Raw genomic sequence first — 20,821 nt, forward strand, 5'->3', positions numbered from 1 at the left:
TAAACTTATTTAAATTTCGTTGTCAAGGCGTTGATTGTTGATGAAGTCGGAAATTAAGCTTCAAATTTCTATTTATTCTGTTGTTGAGTATCATCGAGTTTGTGTGTAAAGTTAAACATGGTCAGATGTTTATCCTGTGGATGCACAAAGACCAGCAATCTTTCCTTTCATATGTAAACCTATTACTGATACGACCCTTGATTGCAACAAATCACAAATTATTTGCCTAGGTTCCCTAAGAACGTTGAACAACGGCAAGCCTGGTTAAACTTTTTAGGGCAAAATGAATCTTCGTTAATGTGTTCATCGGGCCTTTGCTCTTACCATTTTGCTCCCGAATGTTTCGTTGATAATTTACTTCAACCGGATGCCATTCCAACCATCAAAAAAGACCCAAGTGTAAGTTGGTTGATTTCAATCAATATGATATATTTAAAATGGAATTTCAGTTATGTAATAAAAACTCCAGACAAAATATAATCAGAAGGTAATTATGGTGAATAATATATAATAGATAAAATGTGCAAACATTTTTATGTTAAGGATTCCTGTAATAAATACATCTGATGCGGTGGATCCGCGGACTACTTCAATTGGAAACACTGTTCAAAACTACAATACAGGTAAATATATACAAATAAATATCAATATGCAGGAATATTTTTATTTGTTCTGTTAAAAACGTTATAATTTCAGATTCCTTAAACGCAAATTGTGAAACTACCAGCGCGACGGACTATCAAAATGAATCCCCGGATGCCAATAAACTTCCAACAGTCCTAAAACCACGTTTCAGAATTGGTTTGTTTTATTAAAGTCACAATTTAATTTTTATCAGTAAATAACATCTTTACAGTGGAGGGTCGGTCAAAAGTTAAAAAAGTAAAACGGGCATCAAACGTTACTAAAAGAACAATCATACAAAATAAACTTTCAATAGCCGAAGCAGAAAATTGCATCATGCCAGTCGTGTTTAAACGTAAGTTAAGTTTATTTTATTATAAATTATTGTTAATATGTTAACCGTAGCTCCTCAGAATTCAATTCTGTTGGCACCCTCTAAACCGAACGTAGAAGACCACTTTTTTTTCGCCCTCTACGAAATGTGCTTCTCCACCGATATATCAATCGAAAAGCTGGACCATCCCATGTTCAAAAAGTTCATAACGACCTTCTGTAATCGGACCATAGAGTGGGAACCGTCGAGACGTCGCGATCGGATTATGAGCATGCGGCAGGCCTGTCTCATACGCTTGAGGTCCTTCTTGACCAACGAGAGACGGTCGTTGTGGCTGGGGCTGAACCAAACGTACAGGGGCCAGAAGAGGTTCTTGAACGTCACAGTTGGCACGTTAAACAGTGCCATGCCAAGCCAGAGTCACCTGTTGTTGTCCAAAGAAATACAAGAAATTTCGATTCAGGAGATAATAAAACAAGGGATTAAAAATGCAGGAATTGAGGACTACGTGAGCAAAAATCTCATGATGGTGATTACCGACACTTCGGATGAGATCATTGGTATTGGTGCTCAGATGTCGAAGGAGTATAAAGTTAGACATGTTAAGTGTTTCGTTCATGTGTTGGAGACGATTGCAGAATGCGTCTTGGATGAGTTTGAGGATGTGATGGATGTTGTCTTGCATACACCCCGCTTACTCAACAAACACGCCAAAGGTCGAATGTATAAGCCTCCTCAGTCTCTCGGCTCAAAACTGAGCAGCTGGATATCCGCAGCTTGCTTTTATTGTGATCATTTCGATGTCACAAAACAGTTAGTCCAAAGCTTCGAAACAACCGTTCCGAACGTGGCAAGGGTTAAAAAAATTTGGGGAGATGATAACTTAAAATTAAGGCTAGAAACGTTCAAAACGTACACTAAAGTCATTCCAGTGACTGTAAATATGTTGGAGAATAGGAAAATTGGCTTTCAAAATGCGATTGTGCAATTTGAGACAGCACTGGAGACTCTAAGTATGTTCAGTTGGAGTGATGATCTTCAACGTCATCTGAAAAGCGTCAAGGATGATGAATATTTCACTGTCTTGCGAAAAATTGCGATGGAGTTGGATAACACGACTGAATCGAACATGGCTGTGTTTAAGTATGCTCCCGTTGCTATTTCCAGCTTGGGGAGCATGAGGGGGGTACATACGAACTGTGAGTTATGGGTTTCAAATTGTAGTTAAATTCAATTAATTTATTTAGATTGTAATTTAGATTTATTGAATTCAAATACGTTATTCCATAAAAATCTTTTATAATTGTATTTAAGCTTTAAAAGGTTCAAGAAAAAGTGGTTTTTATAAGCAATATTTTTACCCTAGAAATATTTAGAATTATAGCAGAATATATCTGATTTTATTTCTTATGATTTAAATAGTTTCAAAATATTTATTATATTTAATTACAGGTGTGCCTTTTTATGATAGTTGGCCATCTTGTTTTAATTTTTAAATTATCTTTAAGTTTTACAATTTAGGGGTATAAAGTAAATTTAAGGGATTGATAATAAAAATTGTATTCAAAACGTGAATTTGAATTGTGGTTAATTAGTATTTTATAACTGTTAAAAATATTAAAATATTCTTTAAAATATTGAAACCTTTGTCATTTCTGTGATTTCCTTGATTTTAAATTTATAATTTTCTCAATATTTTAGATTGGCTTTTTATTTTGCAAAAATATTTAACAGAAATAAAATTTTAAACACTGTACATTTAATTTTTTAATTTTTGCAACGTCGCCCAACGAAACATTTTTTATCTTAACAAAAAATTACTTTTTATATATATTTATGTATTATTTTTATATCATCTACAGTCTTGTTTTGTACTGCAAACATTAGAAGTGTAAATAAAAACGCGTTCAATTTAATTTTTACGTTTATATCAACATGAATTAAAATGTAAGTAACTTATATTAATTAATTAGCACATATTAAAATATACATTTATAGACATATACGAAAATGAAAATTAATGTGCTCACAGTAACGTATGCTATAAAAAATCTAATTGAAAGTATAGATGATTTTAACAATAAACCGATAGTTTCAAATGACGAATTATCAATTGAATTTAATTCGGAAATATATCAAGACGACATAAAAATCGAATACGACAATTTGAATGATATTGATGTTAAGGACGACATACAGTTGTATGATCCTGATGTAATTGAAATAAAATCCGAACTGAATTACACAGATGAACCAGAAATAGTCGAATACAACGGTAAGTTTCCGGTTTATCAGTTTCTGGGTTTATTTTATTCTGTTAATGTGCTTCTAGAGGAATCAATCGAAGATGTTGATTTAGAGACGTTGATTCCACAACAGTTGATAGCGTGCAACCAAAACATAAATCCGTCTATTTTAATCGCCCTTTACGAAACCTTCCTGTCAGCCAACGTGCCTTTGGAAAAATTGGATCACCCCTCTTTCAAACACTTCCTCCAGAACTACTGCAAGATAAACGTGTCCAACGAACCAGAAATGCGACACGACTATTTGAGGGGATTCACCGAAAATGCCATACGCGAAATCAGAAGTAACCTGAACAAGTGCCACCTCTGGGTTGGCGTGGACGATTTGAACGAAAACATCTGCGTCGTAATTGGCAATTTGTATCCGGACAAGCCTACGAAACGGTACTTTTTGGGGTTGAAAGAAGCCGGCGATGCAAAAGACATATTTCGATTCGTAAAAAAGTCCTTAACTTTGGTCCAAGCGCAAGAGGTGTCCTTACTTGTGACGTCCGGAAGCTGCCGGGTGCACGAAGCCGGTGAACTCCTTGCCCGCGACCGTCCGAACCTCATCCACACCAGGTGTCTGGTGCAAACCCTGCACACGATATGCGAATGCGTCCTGGACGAATACGACGACCTTCTTCAGTTGATTTTCGAAACCGGCCGCCTGTGGAAGAGCGAATATCAATCGTTCGTGCGCAAGCAATTCCCGGACGTCCCCAACCCACCGCATTTCGACCCCAACAAACCCAGCACGTGGATCGAAAACGTAGAGTTTTACTTCAACAACTACCAAGCTTTGGAATATACAATCCGGACGTATCGAGCTCAAGTACCGAACTTCCGACGGATCAAAAACATATGGAGGAATAAGAACATCAGATACCGTCTGGCTCTGGTCAAATCTTACTGTGGAAACATTCCTAACACCATTCAAAAATTGAAAGATGAAAGTTTGCCACTGACCAAATCGATGGAATTGTTTCAAATTGTGTTGGAGGATTTGCGCACGAACAAATGGAGCGTTCAGTTACAAAATTATTTTGAACAGCTTAAAAACGATGCCGGGCTTGTGAAAATCAATCAGATCGTTCACGAATACAACGACACTGTTAAAGTTAAGAACGCACACTTCCGATTCGCTTCTCTTGTTAACGAATCCAGAAGATGCGAAAATTACAAGACTGTTCTTACAAATTTAGAACAGTTTCAAAGTTCTAAGGCTTTGATTACTAATTTTAATGATTTATAATTATATTATTTAAAAATTGTTCAATTAAAAAAATAAAACCTTAAGTTATTCAATAGTTTTTAATTATTTGAATACAAATAATTAGAATATAATCCTTTTGATAACAATCTGAGTAGACAAAAAGAATACTCATCAAACTTAGTTGTGTGTTATCACTTACCAGTTTCCAACTAAAAACTTACCAATTAAAAAACCTCAGTTGTGTCGAGGTGGAACATTGAGTAAAACGTAAAACTCTCAAAACTCTGTATTTGACTCAGAAATATATATTTACAAAAATAAAAAGGCGAATAAATAAAACAAAAAACCATTTTTAAGAAACAATTGTATCCATTGTTTATCTCCACTCAAAAAATTTCATACAGCACGGTTTTGTTAATTAATTATACAAATTAATTTTCCTATTAAGATCATGGTTTGTTTTCACTTTTAAGTAAGACGTAATAAAAATGTGTATATCTCAATCGTTCTCTGTAAAAATATATCGGCACGAACGAAACCGACGTTCCACTCGTTCTGTCACAAAAACAAAAAAATTCTAGGTAAATTGTTGGAATGAAAATTTGCACCAAATGAAGCAGTCCAAAATCATTTCCACATCTCTGGGTTGTATCGTGCGAAAAATTCATTATAATGCCGGAGAAATAACATTATGGAGGTGTACAAATGATTTACGATTCGTACATTTGGCAGTGAAAATGAATGTTGCTTAAAAAAAAGAGCGTAACTAGCACCAACACAACGGGGGCTGACGTGTCGCGTTCTTCTTCATTTTAAAAAAATTAAAATAAAAAATAGATATCATACATACATACAACACACGGTTCTAAAAAACAGTTTAGAGCTAAGATCTACCTTTAGCCTACATGTTAACATTTTTATTGCCCTTCTGTTGTTTACCTTTGGCATGACCGTTATACAATAACGATAGCAACCATTTTTTTAAAATGTAGTGGCCGGTGTGCCGACCAGATTTCGGGTACTATTTTATTTTTGTCAAAAACCTTTTTTACAATTAATGGAAAATGAAAAACGCTGCTGATTGATCAACTTAAACTAAAAAATTTTATACCTATTTTTACACAAATAATTGGACATTGTTTATTTTTTATACAAAAATTGAAGGGGAATACGAAGAATAAGTTAAAGATTGATTCAGGTACCGCGGCATAACAATTACGTTACAAATAACGGCACTGAACAGTTTTCAATGCAGAGGAAAATCACAAGTTAATTAGTGGCATTTGTGGGGTGGGGAGCTCGAAGGGCGGAAATATCCTCCAGTTCCGTCGACGCAGATGGGGGAAGACCTTTCCGCTGCCGCTGCTGCTCCATATATTGAGACGTTTCCATTCACACGACGACCGTTCCTGCGCACTGAAGTTCTCTGAAGTTTGGATTGGCTTTTGCGTGGGATATTATTTTAATTTTATTTGGTTTTGGCGTTTTTTGGTTCGAGGGGTGGGGGGGGGCCACGAAGTAGCTTGGGATTTTGCACTACTAATTGTCCGTCACGTATAATAATGTTCACTTGATTGTTGTTTGACGGAATTCACTCTATTATGCATCGTATTCCTCCTCTTCTGCGACGTCTTCGCCACCCTCTTCGTCCTCGTCGTCTTCTAAAAACGGAAATCAAACAATTTAATGCGGTTGTTCAAAAATAAACTTTTTTTTCAAATGCATGAAAGTATGTACTTATGGGCAAAGTGGCACGATTTTTGACCCAAAACCAAAACAGGCAGAGCAATTCATACTAGCAAATTGTTTACAGTAAATATAACTATACAAAAAGTATATACTAAAATTCTGTGGAATTTTAACGATGTAGAGCTTGTCAAATAGACAATCAAAAATAGCACGAATTATCTTATTTTTTAATATTAGAATACTATATTATTTCTATACTGTAATAGAAAAAGTAAATAAATATTCCAATATTCTAAAAAAATAAGATATTTTGTGCGATTTTTGTTAGTTTATTTGACAGACTGCTTGAGTAAAGAAATTCATAAAAAGAATATGATTATTAATTTTTCCACAGAATTTAGAATACGTATATTTTTTATGAATTTGTTTTTTTTTTTGGAGTAGTTTGTTGAATAAACTGTAAAAATAGCACAAATTAACTTAATTTTCAAGAATATTGGAATATTTATGGTATCAATACTATACCAACTATACTATACTTATACTAATACTGTTAAGTATAGAATTTATAATATTCCAATATGATATTTTGTGCTATTTTTGATTGTTTATTCAAGAGACTAGACGATTAAAACACAAAATCATAAAAAGAATATGATTTTTAACTTTTCCATAAAACTATAATATACATAATTTTTGTGAAATTTGATAATATACTTATTTCAGAGTATTTTTTTAATTAAAATAAACTACAAAAAAATAATATAAATTATTCTATTTTTTCAAGAATATTGGAACATTTATGGTATTAATACTATAACTAATTACTAAACTTATACTAATACTTTTAAATATAGTATTAATATAATAACATTCCAATATTCTTGAAAAATACGATAAATTGTGCCAGTTTTGATTATTTGTTGAACAGACTACTTGATTAAGAAAGTAATTCATAAGAATATTCAATTTTTATTTTTTTCATAATTAAACCTCATCCAGTGGTGTAGTTAGATTTTCAATATAAGTTTGACAAAAATACAAACTTTACGGAAGTATATAAATTGCTTTACAATTCATTAATTTAATATTTTATATGATGAATTAATTTATTCGTATTTTTATTTGCCAACTAAAAACAAGATAAAACTAGTTTCTAAAACCTAACAAACAAAAATTATTATTTTAAAATTTAATAATATCCGTGTGTATTATAGTAAGGGAAACCAACTTTTTGCCAACTACAACCGATTTAAAATCCATCTGATAATTTCTAGAAATTTCTGAAATATATAAATAAATTTTGTTTATGTTACTGTTTTTATACAACAACGAAAAATAATCAATTTATGAAAACCACAGACGATTAATAATAAATTTACGAATTATATGTACGTCAAATATATAATTTTAAAATTGTATACTAATAAATTGAATTCAGTTAAAAATTCTTTTGAGAAAATAAATAAATTTTAAATATTACTTTAAAAAAATAACTTAAGATGATGTCTAAAAAACAAAAACATCGTTTATTATAAACAAAAACCACACAACTACAAATGGTGAAAAAATTTGACTGAAAACTTAAGAGTGCCAAGTTCACAGGCAAAACAAGTATCGTCAAAAAACGACAGCGCCAATGGAAGGTAACGATTAAAGGCGGCAATTCAAACGCCACGCGACTATTGGACGCCTTATCTACATCAAACAATGACGCCGAGACTACAACACCAGAAGCATTTAAAAAAAAAATCGAATCTTACCTTCTCCTTCGATCTCATCCTCGTCACCTTCGGGGATCTCGTCTTCACCGGTGTCCTCCTCTTCGACACCTTCTTCCTCCTCCTCTTCTAGCTCCTCACCGTCCGAGTTGGCGCCATTCTCCTCTTTCCTCGCCTTCTTCGGCTCGTCGGTTTTCTCCTGCGACGCAACAAAACATCGTTCAAAATCGATGCGATCGATTGCATTATGCACGCACCTGACTCGCTAGTCAGAAAAAGACCGGGGGGGAAAATGCCAAGATGGCCGAAGAAACAAACATGGCACGGAAATCGTTACCACGTTATACCGTTCCACGCGTCTTATTTACCCAACGGATCGCGTAACAAACAACGACGACGACGACCGTAACGTCGATGACAACAGTCGAAAGAGCGAATTAACAATTAACAACGACGATTGCGGTGGCCTCGTGTCGGGGTGACGCCGCCAAATCGCTATCGATCCCGCCATTTTGGAAACGAGCGCGTTATGCTGGCCTCCGTGCGGGGTCGGCGCGTAAATATGGCGGGATGGCGGTGTTTACGCCGTGCCGAAACGCGCGACATGTGCCCGCCTCACGCACCAAAAAAACCCCATCCGTCCAACGCACACACGCGTACATAAACAAATGCGGCGTTTGCCGCGGCATCGGGGACGATTTGGCGGCGGCACGGCGGCAATTCACATGGCAACAAGCCGAAGCGTCGGTGCGGAAAACCAGAAAGAACCGGCGTCGAAGGAAACACGTACCCACGCCCGAGGGGGTTGATGGAGGCGACGCGGGCTCGTCCGACGGGGGCGGTGGAAAACCGCGCGTACTGGCACGACGTCAAAAAAACCGATCCGCGGAAAAATTAAAAATAGGAGAGTGAAAAACAGGAACTTACCTCCGCCGCTCGTTTCGTGCCTTTCAGTTCGCACTTTTCACTTTTGTCGTTGTCTAATTTTTCGACGGCAACTTCGTTATTCTCCTTGGAACTCATTTTTGTTTATATTTTGGCCCGGGATTAATCCTAGTTGGCGAAGTTGATGCGACGGACGTTCGACACACTACTGACCGGCTCTTCGCAAGCTTTGTTCAAAAACTAAGATGGCCGCGCGTAAACCGAACGCTCACGATCCGACCCGAGTCACCGGCATCTATTTGCGAAACGAGTTTATATCAAAACAATATTTAGGACATTTCGACAACGCAACACTTTAATTTTGCCATAACCGGTTGTAAAAAATCGGTTCTAAGTTTGCCACAAAAAATTCGGTAAATTTTCAAAATGAGGGTTTCGAGAGTCGATTTCCGATTTTCGCTTTTGGTCCCGAGATTAAAATCGCACGGTACAGCAATGCCTCCGCCAGGGGGTGCCTTTCAAATGCGTTCGCGCTGCACCGGTTTCTTATCACGAATTTATTCTAGTTGTACAGATTTTGTAATTATTTATCTAATATTGTACGAGGTGAATGAATCCGGTCGACATACTCAAGGGCAATACCATCATTTACTGTTTTTCTTATTTATTTATCCCGTATCGCATTTTTGTTTTGCAGATAATAAATCCAGGACTATCTAGAATAAAAAATAACTTTTTCTAGAGTTTTACCGACTTAAAAACTAATATATCACCATCCAATGGCTTCAAGTTATTAATGCATTTAACAACCTATATCGTTGTACTGAGGTGGTCTATTAATATTTATTAATTATAATTTTATTATGTAATAAAAATATGTGTCTTTTGTGTAGTTTTATTGAATTTCATAAATTTTACAGATGAATGTTATATATAATTAATTAAGAATCAAGAAGAATTTCTTGACAAACATACAAGTAAGATTTTATTATCAAGTACGTTTACAAGCGATGATAAACGTTAAAACCAATAGAGTTATACGAGGGTTGGTATAAACTTTCAGTTCACGCATATATTCACGCGTTTTATTTGATAAAAAGTGCATCATTCCCCTTAACAAACAGCCATTAAAATCCGCCATGTTGTAACTAATTAAAACCAAACATCTTAGCAGTTCCCAACCCTTTCCTCCCGTTTTACGCCAACAATCGGGCATTGTAATTATTGTACATCCCAAACAACTAACGTTGAACCAGGAGAATCGAATTCCGTTTTGCCGCCCATTATTGTTTATCGATTGGAAAGTGTGTCGGCGTCGTTTCGGATTCCGCGTCTCCGTATCGATTTTCCCCACGATCGTCTCACCCCGTATAAAATGGGATTTTTATGGCGGGATTTTTGGGTTTCGGTGGGTTCATTTGGGAAATTTACCGATGGACGGTTTGTTTTGGGGTTCCGTGCACCCTCGTTTATTCAGGGACGGATTCTAACGGTGCATAATTAATTTATTTGATCTAGATTATATTGTTGATGTATTGGGAATAATCTCATTAATATTGCCCCCTATTAATAATTAAAATGCTATTTATACTTTGATTGGAACGAATTGTTTATACACATTAAAAAAATATGAATAAAACCTACAACATTAAAAAAATAAACTGTGTCAGCAACGTAAGGTAAGGATGAAAAAATAAATTTTTCGTCACTTATTTATCTATGAATTGTCGATAAAATACAAATACAGATTTATTTTAATATTCATTAATTATCACACATTTAAACATTTATTATTAAAAAGTGGCAAAACATAAATACTGATGTTTTAGGTAAGAAATAAAAAATCTGTAAAATTCTAATGAATTAATGCACTTTTCAATATTCCGAGTACGGTTCTGTTAAGCACAAGATTGAATTTAAAGCGTCATGAACTTTCCTATGGTTAACAAACGCTTTTCTAACCGCCATATTGCAATGCACAGTTTTAATCACTTGTTTTTGTACAAATAGACCATTAATGGCCGTTCATTAATAAGAAAATATGTCCGTCTTCCTTATAATTAATATAGTAAAGCGTGGGTTTTTCATATCTATGCATATTTCATCAGTTTCCATTAATAACAACAAAAATCAATACGGGAATATAAAAAGAACGCATTTAGGTGAATTAATGAGATTTTATGTTTTATTAATCTGAAACATACAATAAAATTAATTACAATACCCTCGTTTATGACTTTCTTGTCTCTTATTTAATTTGCGCATTCTGACATCATAATTTTTTCTGTTCTGGAAAGCACCAGAAAAGAACCTAAAAAGGTCAATTCAAGGGTATAAAAACCATCCATTTTGGATTTCCCGAAAATCTTCACGCAAACATTTTAAAAATAAAATCACTGTGCGATCGTCATCGGACATGCGCCAATCGTTTTTAAACTTCGCGCCCAATCGGCGACTTCCGTCCTGTCTTTTCGTTTGTTCTTTCGGTCGCAGTGAACGAGCAAAATGGTGTGTGTTTTACGTTTACGTTAAAATCTTCAATCATCGGCGTTTTTGGTGGTTTATTTTTGTCTTATGCATACTTTAATAACAAAACGCTTCGATTTGGTTCGTGTTTGTACACGTATTTTTCGCGAAAATTAATTGGTGAAAGTGTTTGAGGTTATGTCGATGTCAATAATGTCAAAAATCAACCCCCAAAAATGTTTCCAACCAGAAACGACGGATACTAATTTCGGGATTATTTTAGGTGAACGTACCAAAAATCCGTCGCACCTTCTGCAAGAAGTGCAAAGTGCACAAGCCACACAAAGTGACCCAATACAAAAAATCCAAGGAACGTCAAGCTTCGCAAGGTAGAAGACGTTACGACAGAAAACAACAGGGTTTCGGTGGTCAATCCAAGCCCATCTTGCGTAAAAAGGTACGGATTTACATACTTACCTCGTCAACTCATTTGTGTATAAATTGACACGTGTTTTTAGGCGAAAACTACCAAGAAAATCGTATTGAGAATGGAATGCTCAGACTGCAAGTACAGGAAGCAGATCCCATTGAAAAGGTGCAAGCACTTCGAACTTGGTGGTGACAAGAAACGCAAGGGTCAAATGATTCAGTTCTAGGTTATTTGACGTTGTGATAAGTTAATAAAGTTTATAAAAAAATGTGACAGTATTTCACTTTTATTTACTGTTAAGGCAACAATTATTGAATAACTTAATGTAAGAACATAAATTTAAACGTTTATGTAAACTTACAGCAGAGCCCTGCTTTAAATTTAAATGAAAATTTTTCATTTTGTGACCCAAAGAATGTAATTGAAGCAACATTCACTCTTACAACAATAAACTAAGTTACATTTTTTCACATTTATTAACTAAATGAGATTATCCAGTTTACTTTAAACTTGTTTATTTCTGTTTTACAATAATACAGTCTTAAAGCATCCAATATCTAAACTTACTTAAATATTTAATAATTTGTTGTATAATACAAAAATATTAATCTGAACTATCATCAGATTCAGCACAATTTTCAGGTTCAGGCACTCCTGGTATCACATCATTGGGTTTACTAAAAATAATACAAAATATAAAATGTTCAAACAAAATTATAGATATTAGGATTTAAAATTATTTTTTTTAAATACTCACTCCAATATACTAGGATCAATCCCTTCATTTTTCATTTTCAATTTAACAGCTGGTTCTGGCACACCAAATTGTACCATCTTAAAAAACTTCTTGTATCTTGGGTCTTCACAAGCTTTAATTCCATCAACTTGAACAATTTCAGTTTTTACTTCCTCCAATATACCTTGTTGGTTATCTTGTTTTTCCTCGGGTTCTAATTCAGGCAACTGCTTCAACACTGGATCATCTTTTTGTATTTTAGATTCATTTTCTAGTCCTGATATTGATGACAACTATAATTTTATGTTATTTATTGAAAAGATCAGCTGTTTTGGTATTTCAAAATCAGCTGATTTTGACATGTACAAAATTAAGCTTTCTTACCTCTTCAAAAAAGATAAATAATTAGCACGGCACATAGTCACATTTATAAATAAACAAATTAATAAAATACCTACCTGAGATTCGAGAATTAAAAGCGAAGCTTCCACCTTTTGGAGCTTGTATTCGAAATCCATGAACCTGGATTCACAAGTCTGCGCGAACCGATTCAAAAACTGAACGGTCCGCATTGTGAACTGATTTACAAACGAAACAGTATTTTTTTGTTGTACCGGTTGAATCTGTTGTGAAAACATTCGTGTTGGTTTTTCGTCATTTTCGATTTTCGGGAGGGACTCGAACTTACCTTCGTGTAGTCGACATTCGGGTCGATCGAGAGCAGTAAATCGTCCACTTGCATGGCCGAACTTGGATCATTGAAAATTAGACTTCTTTGTTTATTAAATTGTTTTTATTTTGTTGTTTTTATGGTACATTTGCCAAATTCACAGTAGGTGCACCGATGGCTCCGCCACACGGCCATTGTAGTCAACTACAGCGACGTTATTCCAATTACTCATGGTATTTAATTAGAAGAGGGAAATACAATTTGTTTGTATGGTATTTTGGAATATCTTTCTATAGTACGTTTGGAAGCATGGCAGATATTTACAAAAATCTATAAAATTGAAATGTGTTAACTAGGTGCAGAATTAGTTTTTTTATTTAAAAGATTCCATCTAAAAAATTGATTTTTGTTATTTTCATCAAAATTATGTTTTTTATAACTAGTATAATATGGAAATAATTTGATACAACATATACATATTATTTGATTTGCTGTTCGTCCTTTTCATATATTAGGTCTTTCTAATGTTTAACAGAAACGTACCAGGAATATCGTGATGTCGTTAGTCCGAAAATTCGGCAAATCTAAAGCTATGTATCATTATGATTCCATCACATAAAGAAAAGACAATTTTTGAGTTTATTCAGAATAATTTTTAATCATTTGATATATATATGATGATTATTTTGAATACAACGTTGCCAATTTTATGTTAACAAACATTTTTTGGGGTAAAATTGACTATATTTACATTCAAAATTTCTATTAAAATTAATTATTTTTATTGTTTTTTAATTTACAATTTTATAAACATTAATATTATTATATTATTATAATTACTACATTAAAAATTCTACATTATTTTAGATGTACAAATACTCTTTACAAAAATAATGAATACAGATGGCAACAATGCCAACATTGAATATACAACCACCAATGCAACTAACTCGTCACATAAAATAATATATGAAACAATGAATTGACGAAGTGTTGAAGAGCCTTGCAATAGTCTACTGACCCATTAGCAGTTATATTAATTTATAATCGATTAATAACCTTCCAGATATTGTGTTTACTATCCTGCCCCAATGTCGCCAACATGATGGACAAACCGTGTCGATTTTGAGGTTGTACAATTTACAAAATCACAAACAATGTTATGTTATGTGAAATACAATTAATGGTTGTGATTGAGTGAACGAAATCCGCAATGGATCAAAAGCCGACCATCGACGTGGTATTTTTGGCGGTCACGTCCCTCTACAACAGTCCGAACCCGCAGGAGAAAGAGCGAGCCTCACAATGGCTGGGGGACCTGCAGAAATCCGTACATGCGTGGACCGTGGCCGACGAGCTGCTGCACCACAAACGCGACCTCGAGTCGTGCTATTTCGCGGCCCAGACAATGCGCACCAAAATCCAGCAGTCGTTCCACGAGTTGCCCCAATCCGCTCACACATCCCTCAGGGATTCACTGCTCGAACACATCAGCCAGATCAATCAGCAGACCAACACCGTTATAGTTACGCAGCTGTGCGTTGCGTTGGCCGATTTGGCGTTACAAATGCCTGCGTGGCCGCAAGCTTCCTTGGATCTGATTAGTAAGTTTAGTAGTAGCAACATTTGGCCCCTGCTGGAGATATTGACTGTGTTGCCGGAAGAGCTGGAGAGCAGGTCAGTGCGTTTGGGTGAGAACAGACGTATTGACGTGCTCAACGATTTCAAATCATGCGCCAGTACCATTTTGGAGTTCTTAAAACACTGTGTAGACAATTACAGCCACACCAAAGAGGAGAACATTGCCATAACTGTTAAAATATTGCGCTGCTTCACTTCTTGGGTGTCTGTTGGTGCATTGGAGCTGTCAGATTTGACTGACAATGTTGTTATTAATTTGGCATTCAGTATTCTGACTTATAAACCAGAAAGTGAAAAGCCACCTGTGGTTAGTTCATTGCACAATGCCTCAACTGATTGTATCTGCATGCTACTAAAATGCTTGGAGGACAACAACAATGAACAAGTCCTGGAAACCTATCTGTTTAATAATGTTATCAATTTGGAAGTGGCTTATCATATGTCAGTTGCCAATGAAGATGAAGAAAAATCAATGAACTATTGCAGAATATTCACAGAACTTGCTGAATCCTTTTTGTGTCAGATTATAAATGGAAGCAATGCCAACTCCCAACATTATGCTATCAAAGTCATCAATTTGGTGCTGATTTGTGTTGGTCACCATGATTATGAAGTGGCTGAAATTACTTTTAATCTGTGGTATGTGCTGAGTGAGGATCTGTACCAAAAGAACAACAAGGAGATGACTGAACTGTTCAGGCCATACGTTGAGCGACTTATTACTGCCTTGTGCAGGCATTGTCAAATGGAGACAGATCATGAAGGTCTTTTGGAGGATGGGGACGATTTTAAAGATTTCCGGTAACTATTAACAAGTAGAAGATTGGATTGATTCTCACAAGTTGGACAAATAAATGATGTAAATAAATTTCTGTCACAGTCAAGTTGTTTTACAATAAAATGTTGTTGCTTTATTTGTGCAGTATAAAAATATTTAACTAAAAAATTCATATTAAATACATCTTTAATACAATTTAGTACAGCATGTTCTAATTAGATTATTATATATTTGTTCAATTGAAGAGTATGGAAACAACTTTTAGTAATTATAGAATAGTTTAAGTTGAGAGTATTTTTAAATGTTAATTTTTTAGGTCAAAAGTGTCTGATCTGATAAAAGATGTAGTTTTCATAGTAGGATCAAGCAATTGCTTCAGACAAATGTTCTTAAATTTGCAAGCACCTGGTGTGACTTGGGACTCCAGCGAGGCAAGTTTATTTATCATGCAAGCTGTGGCGAAAAACATCGTTCCGTAAGCACATTAAATATACCACCAAATGAACAAATAATATAGTCGTTTATTTTTAGTACCGAAAACGAGGTGGTGCCGAAGGTGGTGGAGGCCATTCTTGGCCTACCCGAGGGCACACACACGGCCGTCAAATACACGAGCGTCTTACTGTTGGGAGAGCTGTGCGAATGGATCGAGAAACACGAGGCATTCCTCGATCCCATATTGAACTTCCTCGTCTGTTGTTTACCGCAACAGGGCGTGGGGGCGGCGGCCGCCATTGCATTGCAAAATATATGCGCCACCTGTAATGAACACATGCCCCGGCATGTGCCCATAATGTTGCAACTGTTGCATCAGGTAGACACGTTTGCGATCACCAACAATGCAGTCATCGGGCTTTTAAAAGGTACTGTAGGACAAAGGAATAAATTTAACAAATTTAACAATATTGTTTTGTGTAGGTGTGGCGTCGATAATCGGTTGCATGAACCCTCAGGAATTGACGACCGCACTGCGCGAGTTGTGTTTCATGCAACTGAACCCGCTCTGTCAGTTAATCGAAGGGGACGTCGTCCCTGTGAAAGGCACCAAAACCGACCCTACTCTATGGTTGGACCGACTCAGTTCAGTACTCCGAAACGTCAACTACAAACATGTTGAAGGTGATATCATTTTCACCTTTTCTAGGACACAATTTACAGAGTTATTGTTGCAGGTGTGGAACATCCATGCAAGAAGGTGGTGCTAGAAATATGGCCGGTACTGTCCCGCTCCATTGACAAGTACGAATCGGACGTGCGCACGATGGAACGTTGCTGTCGTGCTTTACGTTTCATGTTGCGCTGCTGCAGCCAACAGTTACGCGACATCCTGGACGGTCTGGTAGGCCAAATGGTGATTGTCTACGCCCGTCACCTGCACTCGTGCTTCCTGTACGTCGGCAGCATCCTCGTAGATGAGTATGCGACCGACCCACATTGCGTCAAGGGACTGCTGGACATGTTGCAGGCTTTCATCGAGCCCACCTTCGCCGTTTTGCAGCAGGAAAACGGCCTGAGGAACCACCCTGACACTGTTGATGACTTCTTCAGGTACTACCCCAATAAAAAATAAGTAGAAACAAATAAGTTTTAAATTATGTTTTAGGCTGTGTGCCCGGTTTTTGCAGAGGGCACCTCTGGCGTTCCTTCAGTGCGCCGCTCTAGTGCACATACTGCAGTGCGCCTTGCTCGCCTCCAGTTTGGATCACAAGGAGGCGAACATGTCGGTGATGAAGTTCTTCTACGATCTGCTCAATCAGGCGCAAACCGACAAGCGGCAGCCCGACTTCGAGAGGCGGAAAATGCTCGTGGTCAGGATTCTGGACGAGTACGGTCAGAATTTGGTCACCACTCTATTGCATTCATGCGTTTTCTACTTGCATAGTTACATGTTGAGCGAGGTAGGAATTAAATGCGAAACTCTCATAACATTCACTCATTTATTACGGTTTTAGGTGGCTGATGTGCTGCTGCAGCTTCTTGACGTAAACAGGGAACAGGGTGGGAAATGGTTGGCTGTAGCTTTGGAATCGTTGCCGGTTCAAAGCAACGGTATTGTGACGGCGACTCCTCAACAAATTAAGGATATCCACTCTTCAATCATAAGGTTATTTATATGGCACAATGTCTGTGTACATGAGTAAAACGTTTTGCTTTCAGATCGGACACTTCCAAGTCCATAACGCACGCTTTAAAGGATTTGACACGTCTGTATCGTTGATTGGAGATTATATACTCTTCAAAGAAGTTGTAAATTAATGTGTGTAATATAGGTTTTATATTATTTCCGACTTTGTTAAATATGCGACAACGTATTTAATTTTATCGACACCATTTTTAACAGATTTAATTCATATTGTAATTGTTAGAATTAATAAAATTTATTTAGATACGCGGACGTTTCTGTAAGAAATAAAAGTATGGAAGTTGTAAAGTAATAAATTTATTTATATAAAAGATGACTTAAATAAAAAATATATACAATAAAAATCTATAGACGACTAGTGTTGAATACCCAAAACAAAATTATTGCACCTAAATGTAAACAGGAAGTTAAATAACTAAATAAATGTGGACAAAAATAAGAACCGAATAAAGTTTTTTGGTCATTATATAACTAATCACAGACTTATTTTTGTTTATTTCGCGATAAATTGTTACAACGTCTCCAATCCTTGTCCACGACGAATTTAAAATATAACTTAATTAAATAAGAATATTCTAAAACACACTATTTCAATTTTTGATATGTGTAAAATTTTGTTTTATAGATTTTGCCAAGTGTAAAATTGAACAGTAAGTATTAAGATCCACAGTCTTGTACTCAATGGTTTCTGTTTGTTTTTATTATTCTGGAAGCTGATGAACTTTTGCAAAATTAAGGGATAAACCTTCTAAAATAAATAATAGGAATCTGTTACAATAATAAATATTACATAAATAGGAGTGGCACTTAACAATGATATTCATATTTTACCAAAGGTTAAATATATAAGTATATACTTAATCTTTGTTATTACATAATAATTATATACAGTTTTAGGAGAATTATTTGATAAAACACTGGTTGAAACGTGAAATATGATAATATCTTCTTGGAAACAACAAGTTTAATCTGTTCTTATGATAAAAATGGGAATAAATTATTATATGGTGATTATTTCGTAGTTTTAGTGGACAAATATTTAATTTAAATCTCCATTATTAATATAATGGACTATATAAATACATAAAAAAATTGTTTTAAAATTATTTGCGACTAATAGAAACTATTAAATTAATTATTTAATAATTAATTTATGGTTCTTAATATCTGTCTATATAAAAATATCTAAAATCAACTGAGACCCAAATCATCTAATATCAAATCTTAAAATATGTAAAACGAGAATATACAGAAATGAGAAAATATAATGAAAGTTGTGTACAAAAGTACAATAAATAGTGTTCATCCACTAAAACCTACGAATTTAAAAATCCACAACAAATAAAAAAACTTACAATCAATCAATCTAAAACCAAATGGGCTCAGACCACGTGATCCACATCCGGATACTCGTGTTTCCTGGGAACCCCAGAACATGGCAACAGCCATAGAAACGGATGCTGACGTCCACATACTTCGGCCAAAAGTGCCATTTTCTCTTTGTGTGGTCGGAACGGGCCCTGATGCTGCACCTGTTCTACCGCCGTTTCGTCCGACAATATCGCCTGGATTTGGTCCACGAGGATCGCAGACACGAACATGCCGAAGAGCGCACTTTCCAGAAGCAAAATTACACAATGCATGCTGAAAAATTATTTTGTATATTTATTTAGTCGTTTTTGTTCTGTTTAATATCTTCCTGTCTTTAGCATTGTTATTAAAGGACTGTTATGATGTTTTTATTAGTGACTGTTACATAAACGTTTAGTACTCTATTTACCTTCTCATAGAAATTTCATCATTATATTCTCTGAAATAAATAATATGAATTTTAGAACAAAGAACCGGTTCTTTAATAGAAAAACAACCCTTTTCCAACAAAACAAAAAAACGCCACCATATTTAGCTTCAAGCAAAATAAAATTAGCAAACACATTTACCTTTTTCTCATAAATATAAAATTATCCCTGCAATTTAAAAGCATTTATCTACTGTGTTAATTATTTACTACTAAAATTGCTTAATGATAAAATTAATACTTACATTCTGGCCTGCTTTAAAGGTATATTTTGTTGACAATCTTTACATTCAGTCAACCAGGAAACCACCACTAAAACAATGGCATAGGCAGACAAAATTCCTGAAAGGTCCGTTATTAGTAAAATTATCCAAATGTGTCAATAAAGTCATCATACCAACATAAATTAAAAACTGTATAAAATACTTTTGATTTCTCTCCCCAACACAATTGTTGATCCATGGACAATGGTGATCCATTCTTTTGATGCACCTCTGACATATCCTGCAGTGGTGTGCCCTGGGGGGTCTGTAGGTGTCGCAGCGCGTGCACATCGTCCAATCGCAACCGGAGAAGTCGGCGTGCAAATGGTCCTTTTCCTGGTCGGTGTTGTCGAGGGGTACGGTACCAGGATCAGTTACCACCGCCTTCAGGTGCGACATCGTCAACAGGAATATCACCGTGTTGAACATAACGACATTAAAGGCTCCCCAAAGACTACAAATTTATCATTAGTTGATTGCTTTGGGGGTTTTCAAGGTATTTATTACCTTTCGATCATGGTCTGAAACACGATCCATTTCACCACCACGTAATCCGCGTAGAAGACCGCGGCATACGTGACAAGGATGCACACAATGCCGCATGGATCCCTGATGAACATCTTAGGTCTAAATTGTTTCGTTTATGCGATTATTCGTATATTATCATATTTATTTACAAGTGTTTGACATAAGATTATAAACGTCAAACAAAGTTATAGTGGTTTGTATCTACTCATTGATATTGCCCATTGTAGTTCAAATGCTTTGTATGGACAATTTATGCAACCCAAGCTACATGAAATGGTATCAATCAGTAACATACAGTGTGACCTATTTGAAAACGGGACACCCCCAAAATTTGTATTTTTCATCCATTTTGAATTCTTTTTTTAATTGTGAAGCATGAAAATATGTACTTATAGATAAAAAGTTACGTTATTTGGCCAAAAATCAAATCTTAGTAAATTTTTTATAGCAGATCGGCACCCCCTAAAATGGTTGAAAAATAAATTAAGTTGTACTATTTTGAACAATTTATTGATTTTCAGCTTTTCTACAGAATTATGAATATATACATATTTTTTATGAAATTTGGTATATACACTTTTGTGTGTGGTTAAATGTACTATAAAAAATTTGTT

The 20,821-nt window shown here is 35.4% G+C and overlaps 7 protein-coding genes across 11 annotated transcripts; 4 read left to right on the plus strand and 3 right to left on the minus strand.

The window, feature by feature from the left end:
* The first annotated feature begins 76 nt into the window (after positions 1–76).
* Positions 77–2,428, plus strand: LOC109601046 (uncharacterized). Its single transcript, XM_049969778.1, has 7 exons — positions 77–173; positions 231–399; positions 450–487; positions 544–623; positions 697–801; positions 857–979; positions 1,030–2,428. Exons 1-7 carry the CDS (start codon positions 118–120, stop codon positions 2,184–2,186), a joined length of 1,728 nt encoding a protein of 575 aa, XP_049825735.1. The 5' UTR covers positions 77–117; the 3' UTR covers positions 2,187–2,428.
* Positions 2,429–2,796: 368 nt separating this feature from the next.
* Positions 2,797–4,551, plus strand: LOC126266184 (uncharacterized). The gene is made up of 3 exons (XM_049969517.1): positions 2,797–2,905; positions 2,957–3,233; positions 3,291–4,551. The coding sequence occupies exons 2-3, from the start codon at positions 2,969–2,971 to the stop codon at positions 4,496–4,498; spliced, it is 1,473 nt and encodes a 490-aa protein (XP_049825474.1). The 5' UTR covers positions 2,797–2,905; positions 2,957–2,968; the 3' UTR covers positions 4,499–4,551.
* Positions 4,552–4,806: 255 nt separating this feature from the next.
* On the minus strand, positions 4,807–8,967 carry LOC109605427 (uncharacterized). Its single transcript, XM_020021998.2, has 3 exons — positions 8,797–8,967; positions 7,912–8,068; positions 4,807–6,120 (listed from the first exon to the last, which is right to left on the minus strand). The coding sequence occupies exons 1-3, from the start codon at positions 8,890–8,892 to the stop codon at positions 6,059–6,061; spliced, it is 315 nt and encodes a 104-aa protein (XP_019877557.1). The 5' UTR covers positions 8,893–8,967; the 3' UTR covers positions 4,807–6,058.
* A 2,182-nt stretch (positions 8,968–11,149) lies between these two features.
* On the plus strand, positions 11,150–11,920 carry LOC109601082 (60S ribosomal protein L44). The gene is made up of 3 exons (XM_020017300.2): positions 11,150–11,262; positions 11,504–11,677; positions 11,739–11,920. Exons 1-3 carry the CDS (start codon positions 11,260–11,262, stop codon positions 11,874–11,876), a joined length of 315 nt encoding a protein of 104 aa, XP_019872859.1. The 5' UTR covers positions 11,150–11,259; the 3' UTR covers positions 11,877–11,920.
* Positions 11,921–12,148: 228 nt separating this feature from the next.
* Positions 12,149–13,343, minus strand: LOC109601064 (WASH complex subunit 3). The gene is made up of 4 exons (XM_020017269.2): positions 13,075–13,343; positions 12,845–13,009; positions 12,408–12,679; positions 12,149–12,327 (listed from the first exon to the last, which is right to left on the minus strand). Exons 1-4 carry the CDS (start codon positions 13,126–13,128, stop codon positions 12,255–12,257), a joined length of 564 nt encoding a protein of 187 aa, XP_019872828.1. The 5' UTR covers positions 13,129–13,343; the 3' UTR covers positions 12,149–12,254.
* A 691-nt stretch (positions 13,344–14,034) lies between these two features.
* LOC109601085 (transportin-3) lies at positions 14,035–17,966 on the plus strand. The gene is made up of 8 exons (XM_020017303.2): positions 14,035–15,498; positions 15,792–15,950; positions 16,007–16,338; positions 16,394–16,594; positions 16,648–17,023; positions 17,079–17,373; positions 17,428–17,579; positions 17,633–17,966. The coding sequence occupies exons 1-8, from the start codon at positions 14,270–14,272 to the stop codon at positions 17,691–17,693; spliced, it is 2,805 nt and encodes a 934-aa protein (XP_019872862.2). The 5' UTR covers positions 14,035–14,269; the 3' UTR covers positions 17,694–17,966.
* On the minus strand, positions 17,900–20,481 carry LOC109601057 (palmitoyltransferase ZDHHC3-A). Of its 5 annotated transcripts, XM_049969607.1 has the most exons (7): positions 20,187–20,481; positions 19,814–20,133; positions 19,662–19,758; positions 19,559–19,585; positions 19,399–19,428; positions 18,974–19,262; positions 17,900–18,366 (listed from the first exon to the last, which is right to left on the minus strand). In XM_049969607.1, the coding sequence occupies exons 1-6, from the start codon at positions 20,297–20,299 to the stop codon at positions 19,001–19,003; spliced, it is 849 nt and encodes a 282-aa protein (XP_049825564.1). In that variant the 5' UTR covers positions 20,300–20,481; the 3' UTR covers positions 17,900–18,366; positions 18,974–19,000. The 5 variants fall into 5 exon arrangements, with proteins under 5 accessions (XP_049825564.1, XP_049825563.1, XP_049825566.1 ...); XM_049969606.1 differs by having other exon boundaries at positions 17,900–19,262; positions 20,187–20,479; XM_049969609.1 differs by lacking the exon at positions 19,399–19,428 and having other exon boundaries at positions 17,900–19,262; positions 20,187–20,476.
* Between the last annotated feature and the right edge of the window lie 340 nt (positions 20,482–20,821).

This window comes from Aethina tumida, chromosome 7 (genome assembly GCF_024364675.1).
Source record: "Aethina tumida isolate Nest 87 chromosome 7, icAetTumi1.1, whole genome shotgun sequence".
NCBI classification, from domain to species: Eukaryota; Metazoa; Arthropoda; class Insecta; order Coleoptera; family Nitidulidae; genus Aethina; species Aethina tumida.